General features: G+C 35.8%; 1 protein-coding gene across 2 annotated transcripts in view; it reads right to left on the reverse strand.

Moving 5' to 3' along the window:
* nlgn2a (neuroligin 2a) overlaps positions 1–22,715 on the reverse strand; it is an 87,172-nt gene that overhangs the window by 29,414 nt on the left and 35,043 nt on the right. The window contains exons 3-4 of one of the 2 annotated variants that reach the window (XM_077588677.1): positions 11,433–11,486; positions 1,971–2,120 (exon numbers count right to left, since the gene is read on the reverse strand). In XM_077588677.1, the coding sequence (XP_077444803.1) occupies positions 1,971–2,120; positions 11,433–11,486 (204 nt within the window). The remainder of the gene's footprint in view (positions 1–1,970; positions 2,121–11,432; positions 11,487–22,715) is intronic. The other variant, XM_077588678.1, reaches the window with a different exon arrangement.

Here is a 22,715-nt window from a genome sequence, read left to right on the forward strand (position 1 = left end):
GTATCAAGGCTGATTTTTTAACTGCAAGACCTTCAATCAGCCTTAACAACTATTGGCATATGCTGACATGGTAAATACCATGAACATGTATCAAGGCTATGCGCATCTGGCCAATCAAATCACATTTAACTACAGTAAGATGGCGGCACCCTGAGCTAGCAATGGCAGGCACAACTTGGCGAGTTTTTCCACGTTTTATGCAAGATACGTTTTTTTCCCTCGAATTTCATTCATAGTCGTCAAAATAAAATTTGTTTAGCATTTTATCTGTTTATTTTTTTCTCTAAATTGAAATAAATGACCGTATCGGCCACATTGTCTTGCGTTATGACATTTCGTTTTTGTCACCTCGCCGTTTCGCGCATGTCAAGTCCAATTTATGCGCATATAAGCCGTACCCTTGATTCAGTCATCCCTTTTTTGAGTTTCAAATCCGGCTTATATGCGAGAAAATACGGTACTTTATATATTTTGTACTTCCCCCGTCGACATTTTGAAAATCACCCGATTAATAAAGCAGCTGTGCGCGATTGGATTTATAATTTAACACCCCCAACACGAAGACAAATGACTGTTGGGAGTACAGATTTCCCGATCTCACTAGCATTTGCTAAATACCATTTTGCTAGTTTTTTTTAAAGACAAATGTCGCATTTCTTGGGAAATGCAGCATGGATGTGTCATAAAAACATATCTAGGAGAGGGAGTAACAACGCGAGCAGCTGTGCGGGTTTTATTTTTAGCATGGTAGGCAAATCCACCTCCTTCCGCCCCCCCCCCGCCATCCCGTCTCTCATCTTCGCGTGGGTGAGCGCTCTGATGCCCTGTGCTCTCTCAAGCCATTGATCATGTGTGAATGGATGCGTTGTCCCACTTGGAGTTTTCACGACGCCTGTTGCCACGGCAACCGAGCAGCTTTAGGTCAAGTGTTAGGTGGCAAGTTATGCATTTAACCACTCGGCTGCCATTTGCATGTTTTCAGTTTTTTTTTGTAGATGCGCGTTTGCTTGAAATAATAATGCTTGTTTTCTTACTGATTTTTTACGCTTTCCAACATTGCTTCAATTTTTCGCAGTGTTGTTTATTTTTATTTTTTTAAATTATTGTAAGCATCGCTTTTAAAGTCAACCCAAGAGTGTCTGCATTCCATCTAGTTGAGTGGCTAGCAGGCTAACGAGTATACACGCTAATCTTTGAGCATAAAACACAAAAAAATGCTAATCTTTGAGGATAAAACACAAAAAACTTTCACCACCGCAGAGGGTGATCAACACAGCTCAAAAGATTATCAACTGCCCCCTAACTACCCTGTCCAGCATCTACGACTCCGGGTGCAGAGAGCATTCTAAAAGACAACAGGCATCCCGACTTTCACCACTTCAACCTGCTGCCCTCTGGAAGGCGCTAAAGAGCCATAACAGCCAAGACAAACAGGCAAAAAAGAAATAACATGATTTATTAATGTATTAAAATAGTACCTCTACTTACAAAATTGTTACCAGAACCTGTTTTGTAACTTGGATTTTTTTTATTTTATATATATTCTCTAATTCATTCCACAGTCCTTTAAAAAAACAAAACTACCAACTAACCCCTTTAAAAATTATTAAAGTGTCCCAATTATGTGTGAGAGTTTTGAGAAAACAGGCAAAAATTGAATAACATGATTTAATAATGTATTAAAATGGTACCTCTACTTACAAAATGTTTACCAGAACTTACCAGAAATACTGAATATTCAGGGCTTTTAATTCAGTTCTTTTAATCCATTTATTAAAAAAAATAATTTAAATATTATATCTAAAAACGTGAAATCAAGTTGACGTTAAAGCGGCCCGCGAGCCACAGCGAGTTTGACACCCTTGATGTAGGTATTACTGATTATAATGGCAAAATACAACACGCCCGAAACTACCGGAAAATTATTCCTGGTTGTTCAGCTAGCGGATGAGAGCGATGCTGCGACTCACCCAGAACGCCGAGACGGTAATTCAAGGTCACCACGATGACGTTGCCGTAGGCGGCAAGGACGCTGGCGTCAAACATGTTTCCGGTTCCTTCCATGTAGGAGCCTCCGTGAATGAACAGCATCACTGGCTTCTTTCTGCGATCGCGGATATCTGTGGAAAAATGAGGGGTAACACAATCAGGTCAATGGTACTTCTTTGGAATGATCACGAACAAATACCGCTTAAAAGTAGTCATTTATAATAACACAGGCAAATTAGTCTTCCTGATTGTCAAGTGATGTTCATCATCAATGCCATTGAGAGACCCTGAAAAAAACAACGAATTTCCGTATTTTATAGAAATAGCTTGAAGACATTTAACGTATTTTCAAGCATATTGACTCCAAAAACCCCACAAATGATTAATGACTTATTTATTTATTAGTTATTGTTCATGTTTATTATTTATTTGTCTGTATGTTTTCGTTGTTATTTGTGCACATTGTGGTGAAGCTTTAAATCTCATTCTACTCGTGACCGGACGATTCGCCAAAAGACGTTTCGCCGAAGGACGTTTCGCCGACGGAGGTTTCGCCGACGGACGTTTCGCCGAAACGGGATTCGCTTGCTCGCCCCGCCCCTGGATCGTGTGTGTATGTTTTTCAACCTCAGCACAAAAAACAACACAATGAGAAACATCCCCACTTTTATTTGTTTAATAAAATAATAAATTAAACACTTTATTTTTTTCTGCGAAACGTCCGTTCGGCGAACTGTCCGTCGGCGAAACGTCCGTCTGCGAAACGTCCGTCGGCGAAACGTCTGAGTACTCATTCTACTTGTTTAATGACAACCATTTTTTTAATATTATTTATCATTATTCATTTATTTATTAACTTATTTATTACATATTTATTAATGTCTAAAATGTCTTTTCCTGTGTCTGTATTCTCACCCTCTTGCTACTGTGACAGTGACAATTCCAGAATTTGGGAGGAATAAAGTTATCTAATCTAATCTAATAAAAGCATTCAATTCAATTTAAATGTTTTTTCAGTTCAAGGCCAGCTCGACATACCGTATTTTCTCGCATATAAGCCGTATTTTTAACGAAAAAACAATGACTGAATCAAGGGTACAGCTTATATGCGCACAGGACTTGCTATACCTTTTTTCACCAGTAGATGTCGGCAAAGTAACATTTACTATTTGTTGGTTATTTTCTGTTTTGCAGTAAGAAAACGACCATTACTGGATGATTTACCAACTTCCTTATAATATTGACCCTAATAATGTGCTTTTGATTCATACAGTATCTCAGAAATACCACCTGCGATGATTTTCCCTTCAAAGTAACACATTTGTACTCCCTATTAAAACCATGAATATGGAGGTGGAAATTGTGAATCAGTGGGCGGCTTATACGCGAGAAATTGAAAAATCCAACGATTTTAAGGCAATTTTAAGGGTGCGGCTTATACGCGGGGGCGGCTTATATGCGGGAAAATAAAGTAATCAATTAAAATGGAGAAAAAAGTAGTATAATCATACACAGATTTTTTTTTACCCGATTCTGATGCAAAAAATATTGCATTCTTCTTCTATTACGTCTCTGTTGTTGTTGTCTTTGCTTGTGACAGAGCACCAGCTGTTTTATACCGCAAATTACCATAAATCCCCACACATCGGTTCCCTCACAAATGCAAAACTCACTCGTTTGGACAGTTACGGCGACATTTTTCAAGGTCAATTCCCCAGTGGTCCAATTTTGAGGAATTGTTGGATGCTATTGTTATGCACTGGCAAGAATAAAACAATGGGAAAATGGCGTCAAAACATTTCAGACGCGAGCAGCAATGTCACATGTCATCATTGTAGCTTGATAAACAATGTCACTGCTGGCTTGGCTCGTAATGAGGTTGCCATTTTCAACTTTTGACAGTTGTTTTGGGTTCAAATAAATGCCAGATTCAGAGCGAGTGCCAAGGAGACACGTGTATAGTCGTACCTCTACTTACAAAATTAACTTGTAATGTGGATTTTTTGTAAGTAGAGTAGTAAATTACATAGAACAAATTCTGTCATTCGTTCCAACGTCCTCAAAAAACGACCAATGAAACCCTTTAAAAATGATCAGTGTCCCAATTTTGTGTCAAAATTGTGAGAAAACAGGCAAAAATGAAATAACATGATTTGTTAATGTATTAAAATGGTACCTCTACATACAAAATGGTTACCAGAACCTGTTTTGTAACTTGGATTTTTTATATTTTATATATATTCTCTAATTAATTCCACAGTCCAATAAAAAATAAAATAAGACGACCAACTAAACCCTTTAAAAATGATCAAAGTGTCCCAATTTTGTGTCAAAGTTGTGTGAAAACAGGCAAAAATGAAATAACATGATTTATTATTGTATTAAAATGGTACCTCTACTTACAAAATTCTTACCAGAACTTGTTTTGTAAGTTGGATTTTTAGTATTATATATATATATATATATATATATATATATATATATATATATATATATATATATATATATATATATATATAACATAATTGAAATAACATAATTTAATAATGTATTTTTATGGTACCTCTACTTACAAAATTGTTATTAGAACCTGTTTTGTAACTTGGATTTTTCATATTTTATATATATTCTTTAATTCATTATACCGTATTTTTCGGACTATAAATATTACAAACTAAACCCTTTAAAAATGATCAAAGTCTCCCAACTTTGTGTGAAAGTTGTGATAAACACCCCAAAAAATAAGAAAAAGAAAAGAATAATGATTTATTAATGTCTTAAAATGAATAACAAGCATGCAAAAACATGTTCTGTTCGTGCATTAAGGCGGATGCTAACGTTAGCATATGACCACATGCCTACACCTTCAAATTATGAATTAAAAACAACTTAGCTGTATTTAAAAACCTTTTCCCAGCTGACTTTAGACATAAATACACACTATAAACACCCAACTAATCCCACTCAGTGTGAGTGGGAATCGAACCATAGAGTGGCATTATAGAGCAGTGCAATGTAAAAACTGCTAACGTTAGTTAGCGCTTGTTGTTACCGGGTTATCTTCGGCCCAATGCACATGGCCCTTTAACTCTCGCTACATGGTGACATATTGTCCCCTGGAAACGATGCATCCCGAGCACCTGTTTGCAAATCGATGGGAATTGATCGCACGCTATTGATCGACGGCTCCCCTGAAGCTGCTCAAGTCAAGCATGGCCACGCCCAGTCAAATCCGAGTGTAAATTGGAACTCCTGGTTCAAGGGTTAGCTTTCAGGTTACAATTTTTTTACATGTCCACCTGGGCTAAATGCTCCCCTTATTAATCATTTCAATTCCCCTTATTAAGCGATTAAAAATCATACAAATGCAACGCGGCTCATATTTTCACACACACACTTTGGGCACACGCAATAGTCTAAAATGTACTACAAAGTGGACGGCTTTCGGCCCTGGTAGAACGGGCTGTTGACGCCATCTGGCGGACAAACATGGGTATTATGTCTCCCATTATAACTGCGGAAGGAAGTATTTCATGCTAGGTATCCATTTTGAGAATTATTAAATTATTTTCTAATAATTTTCTCGAATTTTGTGTGTTTTTCACATCTTGTGTGAGGACTGTGGAACGAATTAGAGAATTTACATATAAAGTACTGTTCTACTTATGAAATTTTCAAGTTACGAAAAAAGTTCTGGAACAATTAAGAGGTACGAATGTAGTACTCTTGCTCAATGCTAACAGTAATGAAAAAACACCATTGAGATGCTACTGGCTAGCATTAATCATATAGGTTTTAAACCTGTTTGTAGGTCTAGGATTATATTATTCTATTATATTTAAAAAATAAAGAAAAACGATAGGCTACTATTCTTCTTCGTTAGTGTCTTCATGTGTGTATTATACGGCCTCCAGTGGCCAAGGTGGGCATAACAGGAGGAACAGCACAATGAAGTGAATTACAGCATTAGAATGCAGTTGAATTCTGTTGAATTTTACTTTGTTTTTATTCATTAAAATATTATAGAACGCTATTTTCATGAGAAAAATAAATGACAAACATCCTGAAAATCTTAGGAGTCGGGTAAATTTAGACTTTTGTCACGTGTAACCCGGGTTTCATGGTAGGTTGCAGTGACGAAGCAACCTGCAGTGATGAATGGGCATTGATGAGATGCACAGTGGCAGACGTGCCCCAGAGGGCGCCGGTCTGCCCGAAAGACCAATCGTTAGTGCACGATGGATCACAAGGCCTTGACGGATTGCATCGGAAATGCGTGTGTATTTGCTCATTCCGCATTTACACACAAATACCCACAAAAGGTAAAGTGGACGGGGTTGTGTTTCATGCTGACTTGTTCTTTGAGCATCAAAGACAAATACATATTTGAATATTCTTAAAGAAATAGGTTCAGTATCCTGGCCTTCATCGTTACGTTACAAAATATTGACCCGTTCATTGAAAACTCATTTTGATTAATAAAACGATATGCAAAGAGTCCTCGACGTAACCCAAATTTTTGGCCAAGTTGAATTTCACTCAAAGCCGAAAATGACATAAAATACTTTCAATTAAACCAATATTCATTCATTATCTGGGTTGCCTATCCTTAAAAGAGTCGTGGGGGTGCTGGAGCCTATCCTAGCCTACGGGCAGTCGGCAAGTTAAACCCTGAAAAGGTTGCCAGCCAATAACAGGACAGTATTTTAATACAAAAAACGTATGTATGTATGTATATATACATATATACACATATACATGTATACATATACATATGTATATATACATATTTACACATATACATGTATACATATACATATGTATATATATAAACGTACACATACATATATATATATATATATATATATATATATATATATATATATATATACATATATACAATTACAGTGGTACAGTGGCCCGACATACGAGGAATTTGAGATACGAGTAAAATTCCGAGCAAATATTTACCTTGAGATACGAGTAAAATTCCGAGCAAATATTTACCTTGAGATACGAGTAAAATTCCGAGCAAATATTTACCTTAAGATACAAGTAAAATTCCGAGCAAATGTTTACCTTGAGATACGAGTCAAATTCTGAGCAAATATTTACCTTGAGATACGAGTAAAATCCCAAGCAAATATTAACCTTGAGATACGAGTCAAATTCCGAGCAAATATTTACCTTGAGATACGAGTCAAATTCCAAGCAAATATTTACCTTGAGATACGAATCAAATTCCGAGCAAATCTTTACCTTGAGATACGAGTCAAATTCCGAGCAAATATTTACCTTGAGATACGAGTAAAATCCCGAGCAAATATTTACCTTGAGATACGAGTAAAATTCCGAGCAAATATTTACCTTGAGATACGAGTAAAATACCGAGCAAATATTTACCTTGAGATACGAGTCAAATTCCGAGCAAAAATTTACCTTGAGATACGAGTAAAATCCCAAGCAAATATTTACCTTGAGATACGAGTCAAATTCCGAGCTAATATTTACCTTGAGATACGAGTCAAATTCCGAGCAAATATTTACCTTGAGATACGAGTCAAATTCCGAGCAAATATTTACCTTGAGATACGAGACAAATTTTGAGATACGAGCATGATTTCTGATTTCAGCGCACTGCCTTTTTCGCCGCATCTCCCTCGTGCAAAGATCTCTATTTTTTTCCGTGTTTTTTTGCGTTAGTTAGTTAGAAAAGGCGGATGATGACAATCGATATTAAGCACGAAAGAATCGAAAAACATGAGGAGTATGCGTGAACTTCTTTGCCTTGGTTATTGCACAAGAAGGTTTAAATTTGGTGAAACGTAAGATTAAAACTATTTTTAAGTGTGTATAGAATCTAATAATACTAATGTCTCATTTTATTATAAAACATGATAACCACTAGTTATTTGTTACTCTGTTCATAGATGGTGAATTATAACCAATACAAATATGTTTTTTCATTGTAATATCCTGTTTTTTTGGTGTGTTTTTTCAGAGGGTGGGAAGGAATTAATTTGTATTTTATTTTGTATTTTGAGTTTATTTCTATGGTAAATGTTGATTTGAGAAACGAGTAAATCGGATTGCATTAAGCTCGTATTTCAAAGTGACTGTATATACACATACAGATAACAATACAGCTATATATTCTTTATCCTCTTAGAGGACCCGATAAACATCCAATCTATACCTATATATCTATGTATATATATATATATATATATATATATATATATATATATATATATATATATATATATACACACACATAGATATATAGATTGGATGTTTATCGGGTCCTCTAAGAGGATAAAGAATATATAGCTGTATTATTATCTGGTCCCTTCTTAAACTTTGCCACTGATAATATTCAATTTGGATTAGCGATAGCGCTTACGTAGCAAGATGGAGGCGTCGGCATGAGGATTATAGGGTGGGATTTAAGCGAGCGAGCGGACATTAACACGTTTTTTTTCCACATGCCGACATTGCGCCTTTTTGCTATGCGCTTCTGACCTTAGCGAGGCTGTCTGAGGTCGAAAGTGCAAAAGAGTCCAAAACAAAGAACAGACATGTCATCTTAAATGGTAATCCAGATAAAATGCAGCCGGATTTTAATGACACTTTACCGTAGTTTCTGCATTCTAAGGGATACAGCATTAGTGGTGATAGTAGTAGTAGGGGATTGTGCTATACAGCCACGAGATGGAGCTGGAGTAGTAGTAGTAGGGAGTTGCGTTATATAGACCTACTAGACGAAGTTTTTGTAGTAGTAGTAGCGGTAGCAGAGGGTTGCGTTATATACATCTATTTGTAGCAGTAGTAGTAGTAGTGGAAGTACGTAGTAGTAGTAGTGGAAGTACGTAGTAGTAGTGGAAGTACGTAGTAGTAGTAGTGGAAGTACGTAGTAGTAGTGGAAGTACGTAGTAGTAGTAGTGGAAGTACGTAGTAGTAGTGGAAGTACGTAGTAGTAGTAGTGGAAGTACGTAGTAGTGGAAGTACGTAGTAGTAGTAGTGGAAGTACGTAGTAGTAGTAGTAGTGGAAGTACGTAGTAGTGGAAGTATGTAGTAGTAGTAGTGGAAGTACGTAGTAGTAGTAGTGGAAGTACGTAGTAGTGGAAGTACGTAGTAGTAGTAGTGGAAGTACGTAGTAGTAGTGGAAGTACGTAGTAGTAGTAGTGGAAGTACGTAGTAGTAGTGGAAGTACGTAGTAGTAGTAGTAGTGGAAGTACGTAGTAGTAGTAGTGGAAGTACGTAGTAGTAGTAGTGGAAGTACGTAGTAGTAGTAGTGGAAGTACGTAGTAGTAGTAGTGGAAGTACGTAGTAGTAGTGGAAGTACGTAGTAGCAGTAGTAGTGGAAGTACGTAGTAGTAGTAGTAGTAGTAGTGGAAGTACGTCGTAGTAGAAGAGGGTTGCATTATATACATCTACTGGTAGCAGTAGTAGTAGTAGTGGTAGTAGTAGTAGTGGTAGTAGTAGTAGAAGGTTACATTATATACATCTACTTGTAGCAGTAGTAGTAGTAGTAGTGGTAGTAGTAGTGGTAGTGGTAGTGGTTGTGGTAGTAGTGGTAGTGGTAGTGGTAATAGTAGTGGTAGTGGTAGTGGTGGTAGTGGTAGTGGTAGTAGTAGTAGTAGTACGTGGGTGCAGTACAAATCCAGTAGATGGAGCAGAGGTGGTAGTAGTAGTTGCAGTAGTAGAAGTAGTAGAAGTAGTAATAGTAGTAGAAGTAGTCATAGTAATAGTAGTAGAAGTAGTCATAGTAATAGTAGTAGTAGTAGTCATAGTAATAGTAGTAGAAGTAGTAATAGTAGTAGAAGTAGTCATAGTAGTAGTAGTAGTAGTGGTGGTGGTGGTAGTAGTAGTGGTCGTAGCAGTAGTCGTAGTATTAGTAGTAGTGGTGGTAGTAGTAGTAGTAGTAGTAGTGGTGGTGGTAGTAGTAGTAGTAGTGGTGGTGGTGGTAGTAGTAGGTGGGTGCATTATGAATCCAGTAGATGGAGCTATAGTAGAAATAGTAGTAGGGGATTGTTATAGCTGGAGTAGTAATAGGGGTTGTAATATACATCCACTCAATGAAGCTGTAGTAGAAGAAATGGGGGGTGTTATAAAGCCACTAGGTGGAGCTTTAGTGGTCATATGGGGTTGTGTTATACATCAACTAAATTGAGCTGTAGTGGTAGTAATAGTAGTACTGGTTAGGGGTCATAATACATCAACTAGATCGAGCTCTAGCAGTAGTAATACAACTGGTTAGGGATTGTGTTATAGAGCCATTATTCAGATATGTAGTAGTAGTAGTAATATTAGTAGGGGATTGTTATACATTCACTAGATGGAGCTGTAGTAGTAGTAATCGTGGTTAGGAGTTGTATTAAACATGGAGCTGTGCTAAATGGAATATCATTAAATCTTTTAGTTGCACCCTATAGTCCGGAAAATACAGTTGCATGCATCATGTTCTTCTCACCAGCAGGTGCTACTGGAAAAATCGTAAATTGTAAATAAAATCATCAGGCAGTAAAGAAAAGCCATTTACAATATTAAAAGCAAAAATAAATTAATCAGAGAACCTTTTATTTCCCGTTTATTTTGGCCGCAGGATTTGGGATTTGCACCCCCGGGATTCCCAGTTGCCAGTTTGCAGATTAGCGGATGGAGGTCATTAGTTTCTGCACTTTAATTAATTCCTGAACGCTTCCATCCTACACTTCACTAGGCTGTCATTATTCGGGTTGGACGGAGGATGGATGAGGTTCGCCGTTGCTGATTGGCTCGTTTTTTTGTATTCTGAAACTCCCTTATCAATTTCACACCCGTATAATGTGATGTGTAAGGGTTTTTCTTTTTAGTTATTACAGTCAGTAGGTATGCATTTTTCAAGCGGAAATAGTATGAATTCAATTTGCATCTCAAATCAACGAACAATAACAATAAAAAAACAGTATCATTTTATACATCAAGGCTGTCAATCAAACTGCAAAAAAACTAAAATTTTGTGTGTTTACGGGGGTGCATAACAGCACTTTATTTGTTTCTTAACGGCAGTCATGTTCGTTGTTTTGCAGTCAAAATGAATGTTAAAATGCCCCAAAACCAACAGGAAGTCACCTGGAAATGTCCAAAAAATAAGGAATAAATGACCAACACACAGGAAGTAGCCCGAAAATTCCCTGAAAATCAATGGGAAATGATTCAAAATTTACAGGAAGTGACCTGTAAGGACCCTAAAAACGCAAGCAAGTGATACAAAATGATGTCATCGCTTGCCATTGATAGCAATATTATTTAAACTGGCTATGGAGATTGTCTTTCAGTGCCATTGACGGCGTTAGATGTCCAAGCGGAGGCGGTTTTGTGTGTTTTTTTCTTACACCCACCCCCGAAAAAAGGGCGTGAAAACAAGAAGAAAAAAAAGGCAAAACATGCATCAAAAATACCTTCGTCTCGGGGCTTGTTGGCTGCAGATTCATCGTGTTTTTTTGTGAGCGGACCTAGGGTTCAGAAAAAAAGGGGGGAAAAAGAGAAAAGAGAAAATTCAAAAAAGATTACTTGGCAAAAAACGGTAAAAAAAAAGACCCCAAAAAAAAGAATATCAAAAAAATAAGAAGCAAGAGCAAAAAAGACAAAGCGGTAAAGAGGTTTGTTTTTCTCTTTGTGTTTTGCCGGTTTGAAAAGAGGACAAAAACAAAATGCATCACAGACACATTCATCAAAAGAAAAGACACAAGATCAAGAAAAGCGGTTGTTGTCATCCTTTGGGACCAAAAAAAAACAAAACCACAAAAATTAAGGGTTGTAAATAGCCGATTTGGTCGCCCCTCCCCCTTTGCAACGATTCTATCGAATGAAAAATGAAGCCGTTCAATGGACTTGAATGACAAAACATACATATGGCAACTGTTAACTCTTTTAAACGCTTCAAAATTGCACAAAAATGTTTTTTTCGGCTTTTAAACCGGCATGACAGTCCAAACATACCATTCATAATTAGTTATTTTCATTCTTCTGATGAATAATTGTTTAATAATCCCTAATAAATAAGAAATAGAGTAGTACCTCTACTTACGAATTTTCCATTCACATTTACCTCAACTTACGAATTTTCTATCCCATATTTACTTCTACTTACGAATGTTTCTACATACAAAATGTTCAGGTTACGAAACACTTTCATAAGAAAAGGACTAGTTAATTTCATTCATCTGATGAATAATTGTTTAATCCCTAATAAATAAGAAATAGAGTAGTACCTCTATTTACGAATTTTCTATTCATATTTACCTCTACTTACGAATTTTTCTAAATACAACATATTCAAATTAAGAAAACCTTTTCATAAGAAAATGACTAGTGTTTTTCATTCATCTGATGAATAATTGTTTAATAATCAATAATAAATAAGAAATAGAGTAGTACCTCTACTTACAAATTTTCTATTCCATATTTAACTCTACTTACAAATTGTTCTACATAGAAAATTTTTAAATTACGAAACCGTTTCATAAGAAAATGACTAGTTATTTTCATTCATCTGATGAATAATTGTTTAATAATCCCTAATAAATAAGAAATAGAGTAGTACCTCTACTTACGAATTTTCTATTCATATTTATCTCTACTTACGAATTTTTCTACATACAAAATTTTCAGCTTATGAAACACTTGCATAAGGAAATGACTAGTTATTTTCATTCATCTAATGAATAATTGTTTAATAATCCCTAATAAATAAGAAAAAGAGTAGTACCTCTACTTACGAATTTTCTATTCCATATTTACCTCTACTTATGAATTTCTCTACATACAAAATTTTCAGGTTACGAAACTTTCATAAGAAAATGACTAGTTATTTTCATTCATATAATGGATGTGTTTAATAATCCCTAATAAATAAGAAATAGAGTGGTACCTCTACTTACGAATTTTCTATTCCATATTTACCTCTACTTACGAATTTTTCTACATAGAAAATATTCAGAATACAAAACCCTTTCAAAAGAAAATGACTGTTCTAATATATGAAAACAAGATCCAAGTTACAAAATCCCCTCTAAGTCAATACATTTTCTTTATACATTATTTTATTGTGAAATTCTAGCGTTGCATTCTTCCTAAAGTCTGCTGGCTTCCCATTGGCTGCCTCCCAAATACAACTTTTTTTTTAGTTTTTCGAGTGTGGCTAAAGCAAATTTGTTCTTTCTTTTAAATTATTGGTGAATATGAAATTATGAAGCGGGCCCTGTTATCCAATATATTGCAAATTATATTTAATAAATTGTTTTGAATTCATAATTTGAAGTTGTGTTTATGTGTTTGTGTGCTAATGTTAGCTTCCTACTTACTGTACTGTTCTAGTACTCAAATAGATCTTGTTTGATTTTAATTTTAAGACATTATAGATCATTTTCATTTTATTTTTCCCATTTTTTTGCGTGGTTTCTCAAAATCTTTCACAAAAAATGGGATATTTTGATCATTTATAAAATACGAAAAATCAAGTTACAAAACAGGTTCTGGTAAGAATTTTGTAAGTAGAGGTACCATTTTAATACATTAATAAATCATGTTATTTCATTTTTTAATGTTTTCTCACAACTATTACACATAATTGGGACACTTTGATCATTTTTAAAGGGTTTAGTTGGTAGTTTTTTTTAAAGAACTGGTTGGTTCGCGGGCCGCTTTAACGTCAACTTGATTTCACGTTGGCCGGACCATTTTAGATATAATATTTAGATATTTTTTTTATAAATGGGTTAAAAGAACTGGATTAAAAGCCCTGAATATTCAGTTTTTTATAGATCTAAAACAATGTTTATTTGCGCTTTTTTAAAATACATTTTTAGATTTTACAAAATGATTTTTGAACTAAAAACAGAAAAAAATGATTAAAAAATTACAATTATTGATTTAAAAGTGGGAAAATAAGGAAATATAATATACATCTATATCTATCATTTTAATTTGACCCTAAAACAGAAAGTCGGCACTCATGATTTACTTTCCCAGGCCACACAAAATGAAGTGGTGGACCAGATTTGGCCCTCGGGCCGCCACTTTGACAGATGTGAATTAGAGAATATATATATAAAATACGAAAAATCCAAGTTCTGGTAACAATTTTGTAAGTAGAGGTACCATTTTAATACATTAATATATGATGTTTTTTATTTTTTGACTATTTTTTCACATATTTCATAGCAAAGTGAGACATTTTTAAAGGGTTTAGTTGGTGGTTATTTTGAGGACAGTGGAACAAATAAATCCCCCAAAAATATTTTGTAAGTAGAAGCAGCACTGTATCCTGATTTACAAAAAAAAACTGGACAAGAAGCAAAGAAAATGTCCTCTTTATTCATCGAGGAGAAGGCGATGAAGTCAAAATAGGGGTAAAAAAGGTAAACGGGTGATGTTAGCCGCCACGCCGTGTGAAACAGGATGAGATTGGGTCGCAAACATTGGCGCTGCGTGGACCGAATGACATTTACAGAGCGCTAATTATCAAGTCGGCGTGAAGGTTGAAGCCGTTTTCTATCCATAGAAACGGACACAGCAAAGCATTCACGGGATTTTCCATTAATGGCTTCGTCTGAGCCGAAAAATGACTGCAAACGAGAATGGTTTGCAAAGACAAGTGTCATTTTGTCATTAAGAAAGTCATATTTTGCATAAAAATGATGGTAAATGTAACCAGGTTATGTTAGCTTGCAGCTAACAAGTCCAAAACAAGTAGACATCTCTTCTCTCAACAGAAAAAAGGGTTATGTTGGGTTTTAATTATGAAAAGACCCCAAAATGGAGAAAAAAGATATAAATGTCCAAGACGTGCACAGAAGGAAAAACAATCTTGCATTCGCTTTTATATGGTAAATGACATTTTGTCTTATTAAAGAAAAACAAAAAGAAAAACAAAAAAAACGTTTGGGGAAGATAAATGACCGTTTCATTCATTTGAGTGGGTATTGTACCTATAAGGCGCATCTAAAAATACTTTTTCATAAGCCAGCAGTGCGCCTTATATATGGATCAATATTGCTTAATCATGGTATGAAATTCCTATTAGCACCACTCCATCTAGTTCATGTATAACACAACCCCTACTACTACTACCACTACTAGAGCTCCCTCTAGTAGATCTGTAACACAACCCTTTACTACCACTACTACTACCACCACTACTACTACTACTACTGCAGCACCATTTAATGTATGTATAACACAACACCTTCTACTACTACCACTACTTCAGCTCCCTCAAGTAAATCTCTATCACAGCCCTTTACCACTACTACTACCACTACTATTACTACTACTAATGCAGCTCCATCTAGTGCATGTATAACACAACACCCTACAACTACTTCTACCACCACTGCAGCTCTATTTAGTGGACGGACAACACCCCCCATTACCACTACTACTACTGCAGCTCCATCTAGTCTATGTATAACACAACCCCTACTACTACTACTACCACTACTGCAGCTCCATCTAGTGTATGTATAACCCAACCCCTACTACTACTACCACTACTGCAGCTCCATCTAGTGTAAGTGTAACACAACCCCTACTACTACTACTACTACTATCACTACCACTACCACGACCACTACTACCACTACCACCACTACTACTACTACCACTATTACTACTACTACTACCACTACTACTACTAGTACTACCACTACTACTACCACTACTGCAGCTCCATCTAGTGGATGGACAACATCCCCCATTACTACTACTACTGCAGCACCATCTAGTTTATGTATAACACAACCCCTTCTACTACTACCACTACTACAGCTCCCTCTAGTAAATCTCTAACACAGCCCGTTACTACTACTACTATTACAACAACTACTGCAGCTAATCTAGTGTTTGTATTACAAAACCCCCTATTACTACTACTACTATGACTACTACTACTACTATTACAACAACTACTGCAGCTAATCTAGTGTTTGTATTACACAACCCCCTATTACTACTACTACTACTATGACTACTACTACTACTATTACAACAACTACTGCAGCTAATCTAGTGTTTGTATTACACAACCCCCTATTACTACTACTACTACTATGACTACTACTACTACTATTACAACAACTACTGCAGCTAATCTAGTGTTTGTATTACACAACCCCCTATTACTACTACTACTACTATGACTACTACTACTACTATTACAACAACTACTGCAGCTAATCTAGTGTTTGTATTACACAACCCCCTATTACTACTACTATGACTACTACTACTACTATTACAACAACTACTGCAGCTAATCTAGTGTTTGTATTACACAACCCCCTATTACTACTACTATGACTACTACTACTACTATTACAACAACTACTGCAGCTAATCTAGTGTTTGTATTACACAACCCCCTATTACTACTACTATGACTACGACTACTACTACTACTACTACAACTACAACTACGACTACGACTACGACTACGACTACTACTACTACTACTGCAGCTCCATCTAGTATAGGTATAACACCCCTCATTACCACTACAACACCTGCAGCTCCATATAGTGTATGTATAACAACCCCCTACTACTACTACAACTACTAATATTTGACAATAAATGTATGTATAGAAAATGTACCCATAGAAAATTTTACTCTAAGTGAATTTGTGAACTTATAAAAATAAATAAATAGAATGCTGTTCTGGTGCTTCCAAATGTTTCATTTACGATCGAAAGTACAAAACCAACTGTAGGCCACTCCCAATTCCAAAACCCCTCCCCCCTCTCTTCCTGATGTTGAACATAAAAATACGCTTGCCGCAACTATGCTTCGATTCGGCGTCCTTTGTGGCGAATGAGACGCGTCTCAGCTGCCCTCCTCCAAACTCAGTGCCGATTAAGCCCCTCCCACACACAGCACTCAACATAACTTGTAAGTCATACTCAAAATTCACAAGTAAAAATACATGAAAATGTTTGATTTTTTTCGTCATTCCGCCATTTTTAAAGTACAAAAAGTTTCGAAAATCTTTGATTTTATTTTGAAAATATTGTCGCGGATGCATTGATCCTCACTTTAGAACATCGCCACCGTCTAGTGGGCTCTCATTTCATCGCTATCATTCTATCTCATATAATGACAAACAAAGCATTTAATTCACTTCAATTGCCTGTCGGACAAACGCGGGTATTACGTCACCCATAATAACGGCCGTGGAGGGAATTATTTCATTGGTGCAGGGCACATTTTCATATTCTTTATCTATTTTAAGACATTAATACATAATTTCCTTATAATTTTCTCTCATGTTTGGGTTTCCTCACATCAAATCTTGGTAGGAATTACAGAATTTACATATAAAGTACACCTCTACTTACGAAATGTTCACATTACGAAAAAAATTCTGGAACCAACTCATTTCGTAAGTAGAGGTACGACTGTATAGTATCATGAAATAAAAAATTATGATTACAGCAGGACTAGAAGTTAGCGTAGAGCCATTAAAAGAGCCACATATGGCTCCCGAGCCATAGGTTCCATCACCCTGCTGTAGTATATCAACGTAAAAGATTAGCTATAGCGGTAGCCTGTAAAAAAAAGGTTGTTCAGCTCCTTAAAAAGTCGATTTTGGAGTAAAAATGTGTCCTAGCCAAAAAATTTGGAGTGACATTCTGGTTTTAATACTTGAACTTCAACGAGGATGGCGTTTAAAACCCAAATCAACTTTCCCGGTGCCAAGTCATGGTCGATGGCAATTGCATAGCAACGAGCTAAGGCAATTTGCATTCAGTGCCAAAGTAATGCACAGTTTCCGCCTAATTAGGCCTGGTGTGCAGTTGGTGAAAATGCTTCCAGCATTCCAAATGTTAAGCCACAGTTAATTCCCGATTTAACGAGGGAGGTACTTACCTTTTTTTCGCATACTCGGGGCGCGTCAGCCGTTCCTGACGTATTGAAATCTGAAAGGACGCAGTGGAGTGACAACCCAGGCGACCCATCTCAATGACAAGGTGTCACAGAAACTAGCGAAATACGGGATTTATTGTGAGAACCTTTGGGTACTTCACAATGGGATTTACAATACAAAGCTTGCGATTATGATTATTTTATGATATGATAATACAACAATTAACCTCCGATAAAGATATTCATGGGAAAAAACAAGCTATTATTAAAGGGAAAATTATCTTCAATAGCAACTACCGTAATGGCCTGAATATATGATGACCCCGATTATAAGACGACCCCCTTTTTCAAGTTTCAAGTTTGAAAAAAATACTTTTTGAACAACAAATTCAACTTTTATACACAAAATAATGACATCTGAAACGAATGATTAGAACAATATATTCGAAAGAAAAAGCATTCAAAACATGCAATAACTGAATCTCACCCCAAATTCATCTTGTAAACTAAAGTGCAATCACGTGTAAATAAATGGCTTTTGTTTTTAGAAATGTAAATTAATTTATTAAATATTTATATGGGCACTCCATGGTGAAGCTTTAAATATAATTATACTGTTTAATGAAAATAAAGGAATTCAATTCAATTCAATTAACCAAGTTTTCAGATTTCACTTTCATGATATCGGGCGTCATCTAGCATTGTGAATGGGTACAATGTCTAGACCCCGATTTTAAGACAACCAACACTTTTTCAGTTTTATTTCAATGCAAAAAACACCGTCTTATATTCGGGCCTATACTTTTACCACCACTACAGCTTCATCTAGTGTATGTATAACACAACATAAATTTTAATTCTTTAATTGAAGGGCGTAAAATAGGATACATATTTATATTTACACACACAAAAAACAAAAGTCTAGAAAATCAGTCAAAAAAGTTCAATTCAAGGCAATATTTCTTGTATAAAATTAAATATTCAATATATGTATATATTGCCAAAAATACATAAACTATATTTACAATGGTGGAATAAACAAAGAGAGCATAAAAGTCAAGAATATAATAATCTAGAGTTTACTTTATTACATTAGACTATTTTTTATGTCTTTTTTTGCAAGAAGCAAATATTTAAACGTAATTTGGTCGGTTTTAATCTTATATAGCTTTATTCAAAGATTAACACATTACAATGTGGATTTTTTTCATTTTATTACAATTGTGAGGTATTGAATCGACAGATCCACAAACTTATTATTAAAAAATAGTTATCAAAACATATTCGTGTGTTATTATTTTTTTCAAATTAACATTCAAATATTAAGTATTATATAATTGGACTTGTATTTCTGTAGAGGTGCAAAAACATTTAATGTGGTGGTAATAATATGGGTGATCCTACTTAGCGATTTTTCTATTATTGCGGCCATGTTTGGTCTACATTATTCACGTTATTCGAGGGATCGTCTTATATTCAGATCAATACAGTACATTTCAGTTCAACTTTACTGAAACAGACTTTATGTCGTCCACAGTCAAAGTCCGCAAAAACAAACCAAATTAAATTAATTTGAGTGTTTTTTTGAAATTGCTAGAATTTTTGATTTATTTTTTACTCTCATCGATTTCTTTTTTAAATTCCAAATTGCATTTTTTAACTCACTCGCTGCATTAATGGCAACCGATGAATCAGAATTGCATTCATTTTATTTATTTTTTTACTTTGACCTGATTCTGTCAAAGTTCTACTTCCAAAACTGAAACTAAAAAAAAATAACGGTAATACAACCAACCCGCTGAATTTCCAAGGGATTCTCTCCAACTAGACTCACTACATTAACCTTTGAAATACATAAATTATGTGAACCAAATGAGTCTTTTTCTTGCCTTTTATGACTCTTAGAGTAAAAAATAAACTGTCTACTTTGTCCAGGCCGCAATCCAGTCCACAACAAGATGGCCGACCGCACTCGGCAGAAAAAAAAGCTGACACAGCTCTGCTCAGAACGACACCTGCACCATCGAAATGAGATCGAAAACAAGACCCGCATGACAAATTGCTCCTTGAAACAGATAAGGCTTTTTCTCTGCAGTGTTTTTCGACAAGTACCATAGTTACAATTGAAAAATACATTGACTTTAAAATCTGATGGTGTCAAGTCAATCATTTAAATAACAGCTCAAAGACCAATTACCATTTTTTTCTGATTATAAATCACATTTTCTGTATAAAAAAAAGAATTTGGCGTTCAAAAAGTATTTTTTCAAACTTGAGTCTTAAAAAGGGGGGTCGTCTCATAGTCAGGGTCGTCTTATATTCGGGCAAAAACGGTAAAACCCTCAAAAAAATTCGAATCAAGACTCACTGGAGAGAGAGAAAAAAAACATGTAAGTCGTACTTGAGTATTAGGCGCAGCCCCAGCCAAACTATGAAAAAAAGTGCAATTTATAGTCCGGAAAATACGCTCGCACTAATTATTGTAGGTCCATTCATAACATGATTGTGTATTAAAAAAAAGAGCAGTGTCTCACAGAAGCCAAAATGGATAGAGAATAACCAATTTCCCCTTTTTTTGCACGTACAGAGAGTCGAGAAATATCAAAAAGGTCAAGGCGGAAAACCCCAAATGAATTCTGGGAAATTTTCAGGCTCTTACCGGAACTGCATGACAAACAGGAATTTTACTGAAAATGAAAATCCCCAAAATGGCTCAGCAATACTTCCAAAAAAACACTTTGGGCACCCACAACTCACCATGACATCCACTACTACCATCTGAATTGCTAAGCTACAATGCTACCTCTACTTACAATTGCTTTTACATACAAAAATGTCAAATGTAAACAAAAGACGAATGCGGAAGAACATTTTACTGGACTTTTTTTAACTTCTAATATATTCAAATTCTGGGCACTGGGTGGAGCGTTGCATTTTTTCAGTGTTTTTTTTTCCCTTAGCCTGTTAGCTCCCGTTAGCGGAGCGATCGCTAATTCAAGACTACTTCTCGTTGGCAATTGGTCGTGTGTTATCCAATTGTGAGGACATTTGTGTGCATCGTTTTTGGAATATTTTGAAGGGAAGACAAAGGCAAACAACCCTTGATAGGTTGCATCTAAAAGTCTGGGTGGAGGCGGGGCCAATAGAGCCAACCCGGGAGAAGAAAGGTATCAACATTTAAAACAAAATTAGAATTAATTGTTCGTGTAAGGTTAGATTAAATTTATTTTTGAGTGTGTCTGCATCGTAATGCAAGTTCATTTGAATATGTTTATGTTATGTTACAAGCGTGTTGCCGTGCAAAAAGTCTCATTTTAGTACTATTAAACACATTTTACTAATATTAAACCACTAGTTATTTGTGACTTTGTTAATAGATGGCGAATTAGAACAAATAAAAATATTTTTTCCAATCCAATATCCTGTTTTGGGTGTTTTTCAGAGGGTTAGAACAAATTAATTTGTTTTTAGTTCATTTCAATGGGAAATGTTCATTTGAGTTACGAGAAAATCGACATACGAGCTCAGTCCCGGGACGAATTAAGCTCGTATCTCAAGGTACCACTGGTTTAGTTGGTCGTTTTTTTGAAGACCATGGACTGAATGACAGAATTTTGAGTTAAAATGCTGCTTTACAAATGAAAAATCCAAGTTATGAGACCAATGAATTTCCTAAGTAGAGGTACCACTTTAAATAGTATAATTATTCTCTCTAAATCTATAAGCTTCATTTGAATTTTAGCATGAAACATGAAGTCGACAAAGCTTTTATTCCTAAATTTGATAACATTTCGGGAACCGGGTTGAAGTATAACTTGCCTTGGAGTGTTTTAGCTTTCTATTTTTGAAATGATTCTGATTAATTTATGACTGGATGGCTATTTTAAGTCAGCACGTTGGAACAGATGGAGCTTCGGTGGTGCTAACGCTCCTGTGATCTTTATTAGAAGCCAATCAGAGGTACGACTTGCACTCCCCACTTAAATCAAATGCGCTTCCAGATTGTGTGATTATTTAAGTGCCGTTGAAAAGTCAATTCTCCGCGCCAAGCGGAAAAATGGATCAGAGAAATGAGCAAGCAAAGTCCTATTACTGTCTTCATTGCTTCATTGAAAAGAAGAGCGACGCGAAAAAAAACCTAAAGTGATGATAACCAAGGCACCTGGTGATGATGCATCACGCCAGGTGCAAGACAAGCTCATTAATTGAAGATGTCCACATAAACGAGCAATTCGAGATACGAGTAAGATTTCGAGCAAATAATTATCTCGAGATACAAGACAAATTTCGATATACGAGCAGACAGCGGATGCGAGAGGGTGCTCATAAGAACATCATGGGCACTGTCTCTCTCCCCACAACTCCCTCCTGTTGCATTTTTTCAGTGTTTTTTTTCCCCCGTTAGTCAGTGCGATTGGCGGAGCAAACAGCCAACCCGGCCAGGAGAAGGTATAAAAATGTAATGCGAATGGTCTTTCTGGTCTCGAGCACTGGGCGGGGTGTTGCATTTTTTCAGTGTTTTTTTCCCGTTAGTCAGTGCGAATGGCGGAGCTTGATCGCTAATACGAGAGGAGTATATACTACTTTTCGTTGGCAAGTGGTCGTGCGTTATCCAATTGTGAGGACATTTGTGTGCATCATTTTGGGAATGTTTTGAAGGGAAGACAAAGGCAAACAACCCTCGATTGGTTGCATCTGAAAGTCAGGGTGGAGGCGGGGCAAATAGAGCCAACCCGGGAGAAGAAAGGTAAAAACTAGAAAAAATAGAATTAAGTTTAGTGCAAGGTTAGATTTAACTTATTTTTGAGTGTGTCAGAATC

This window comes from Stigmatopora argus, chromosome 20 (genome assembly GCF_051989625.1).
Source record: "Stigmatopora argus isolate UIUO_Sarg chromosome 20, RoL_Sarg_1.0, whole genome shotgun sequence".
In the NCBI taxonomy this organism is placed as follows: domain Eukaryota; kingdom Metazoa; phylum Chordata; class Actinopteri; order Syngnathiformes; family Syngnathidae; genus Stigmatopora; species Stigmatopora argus.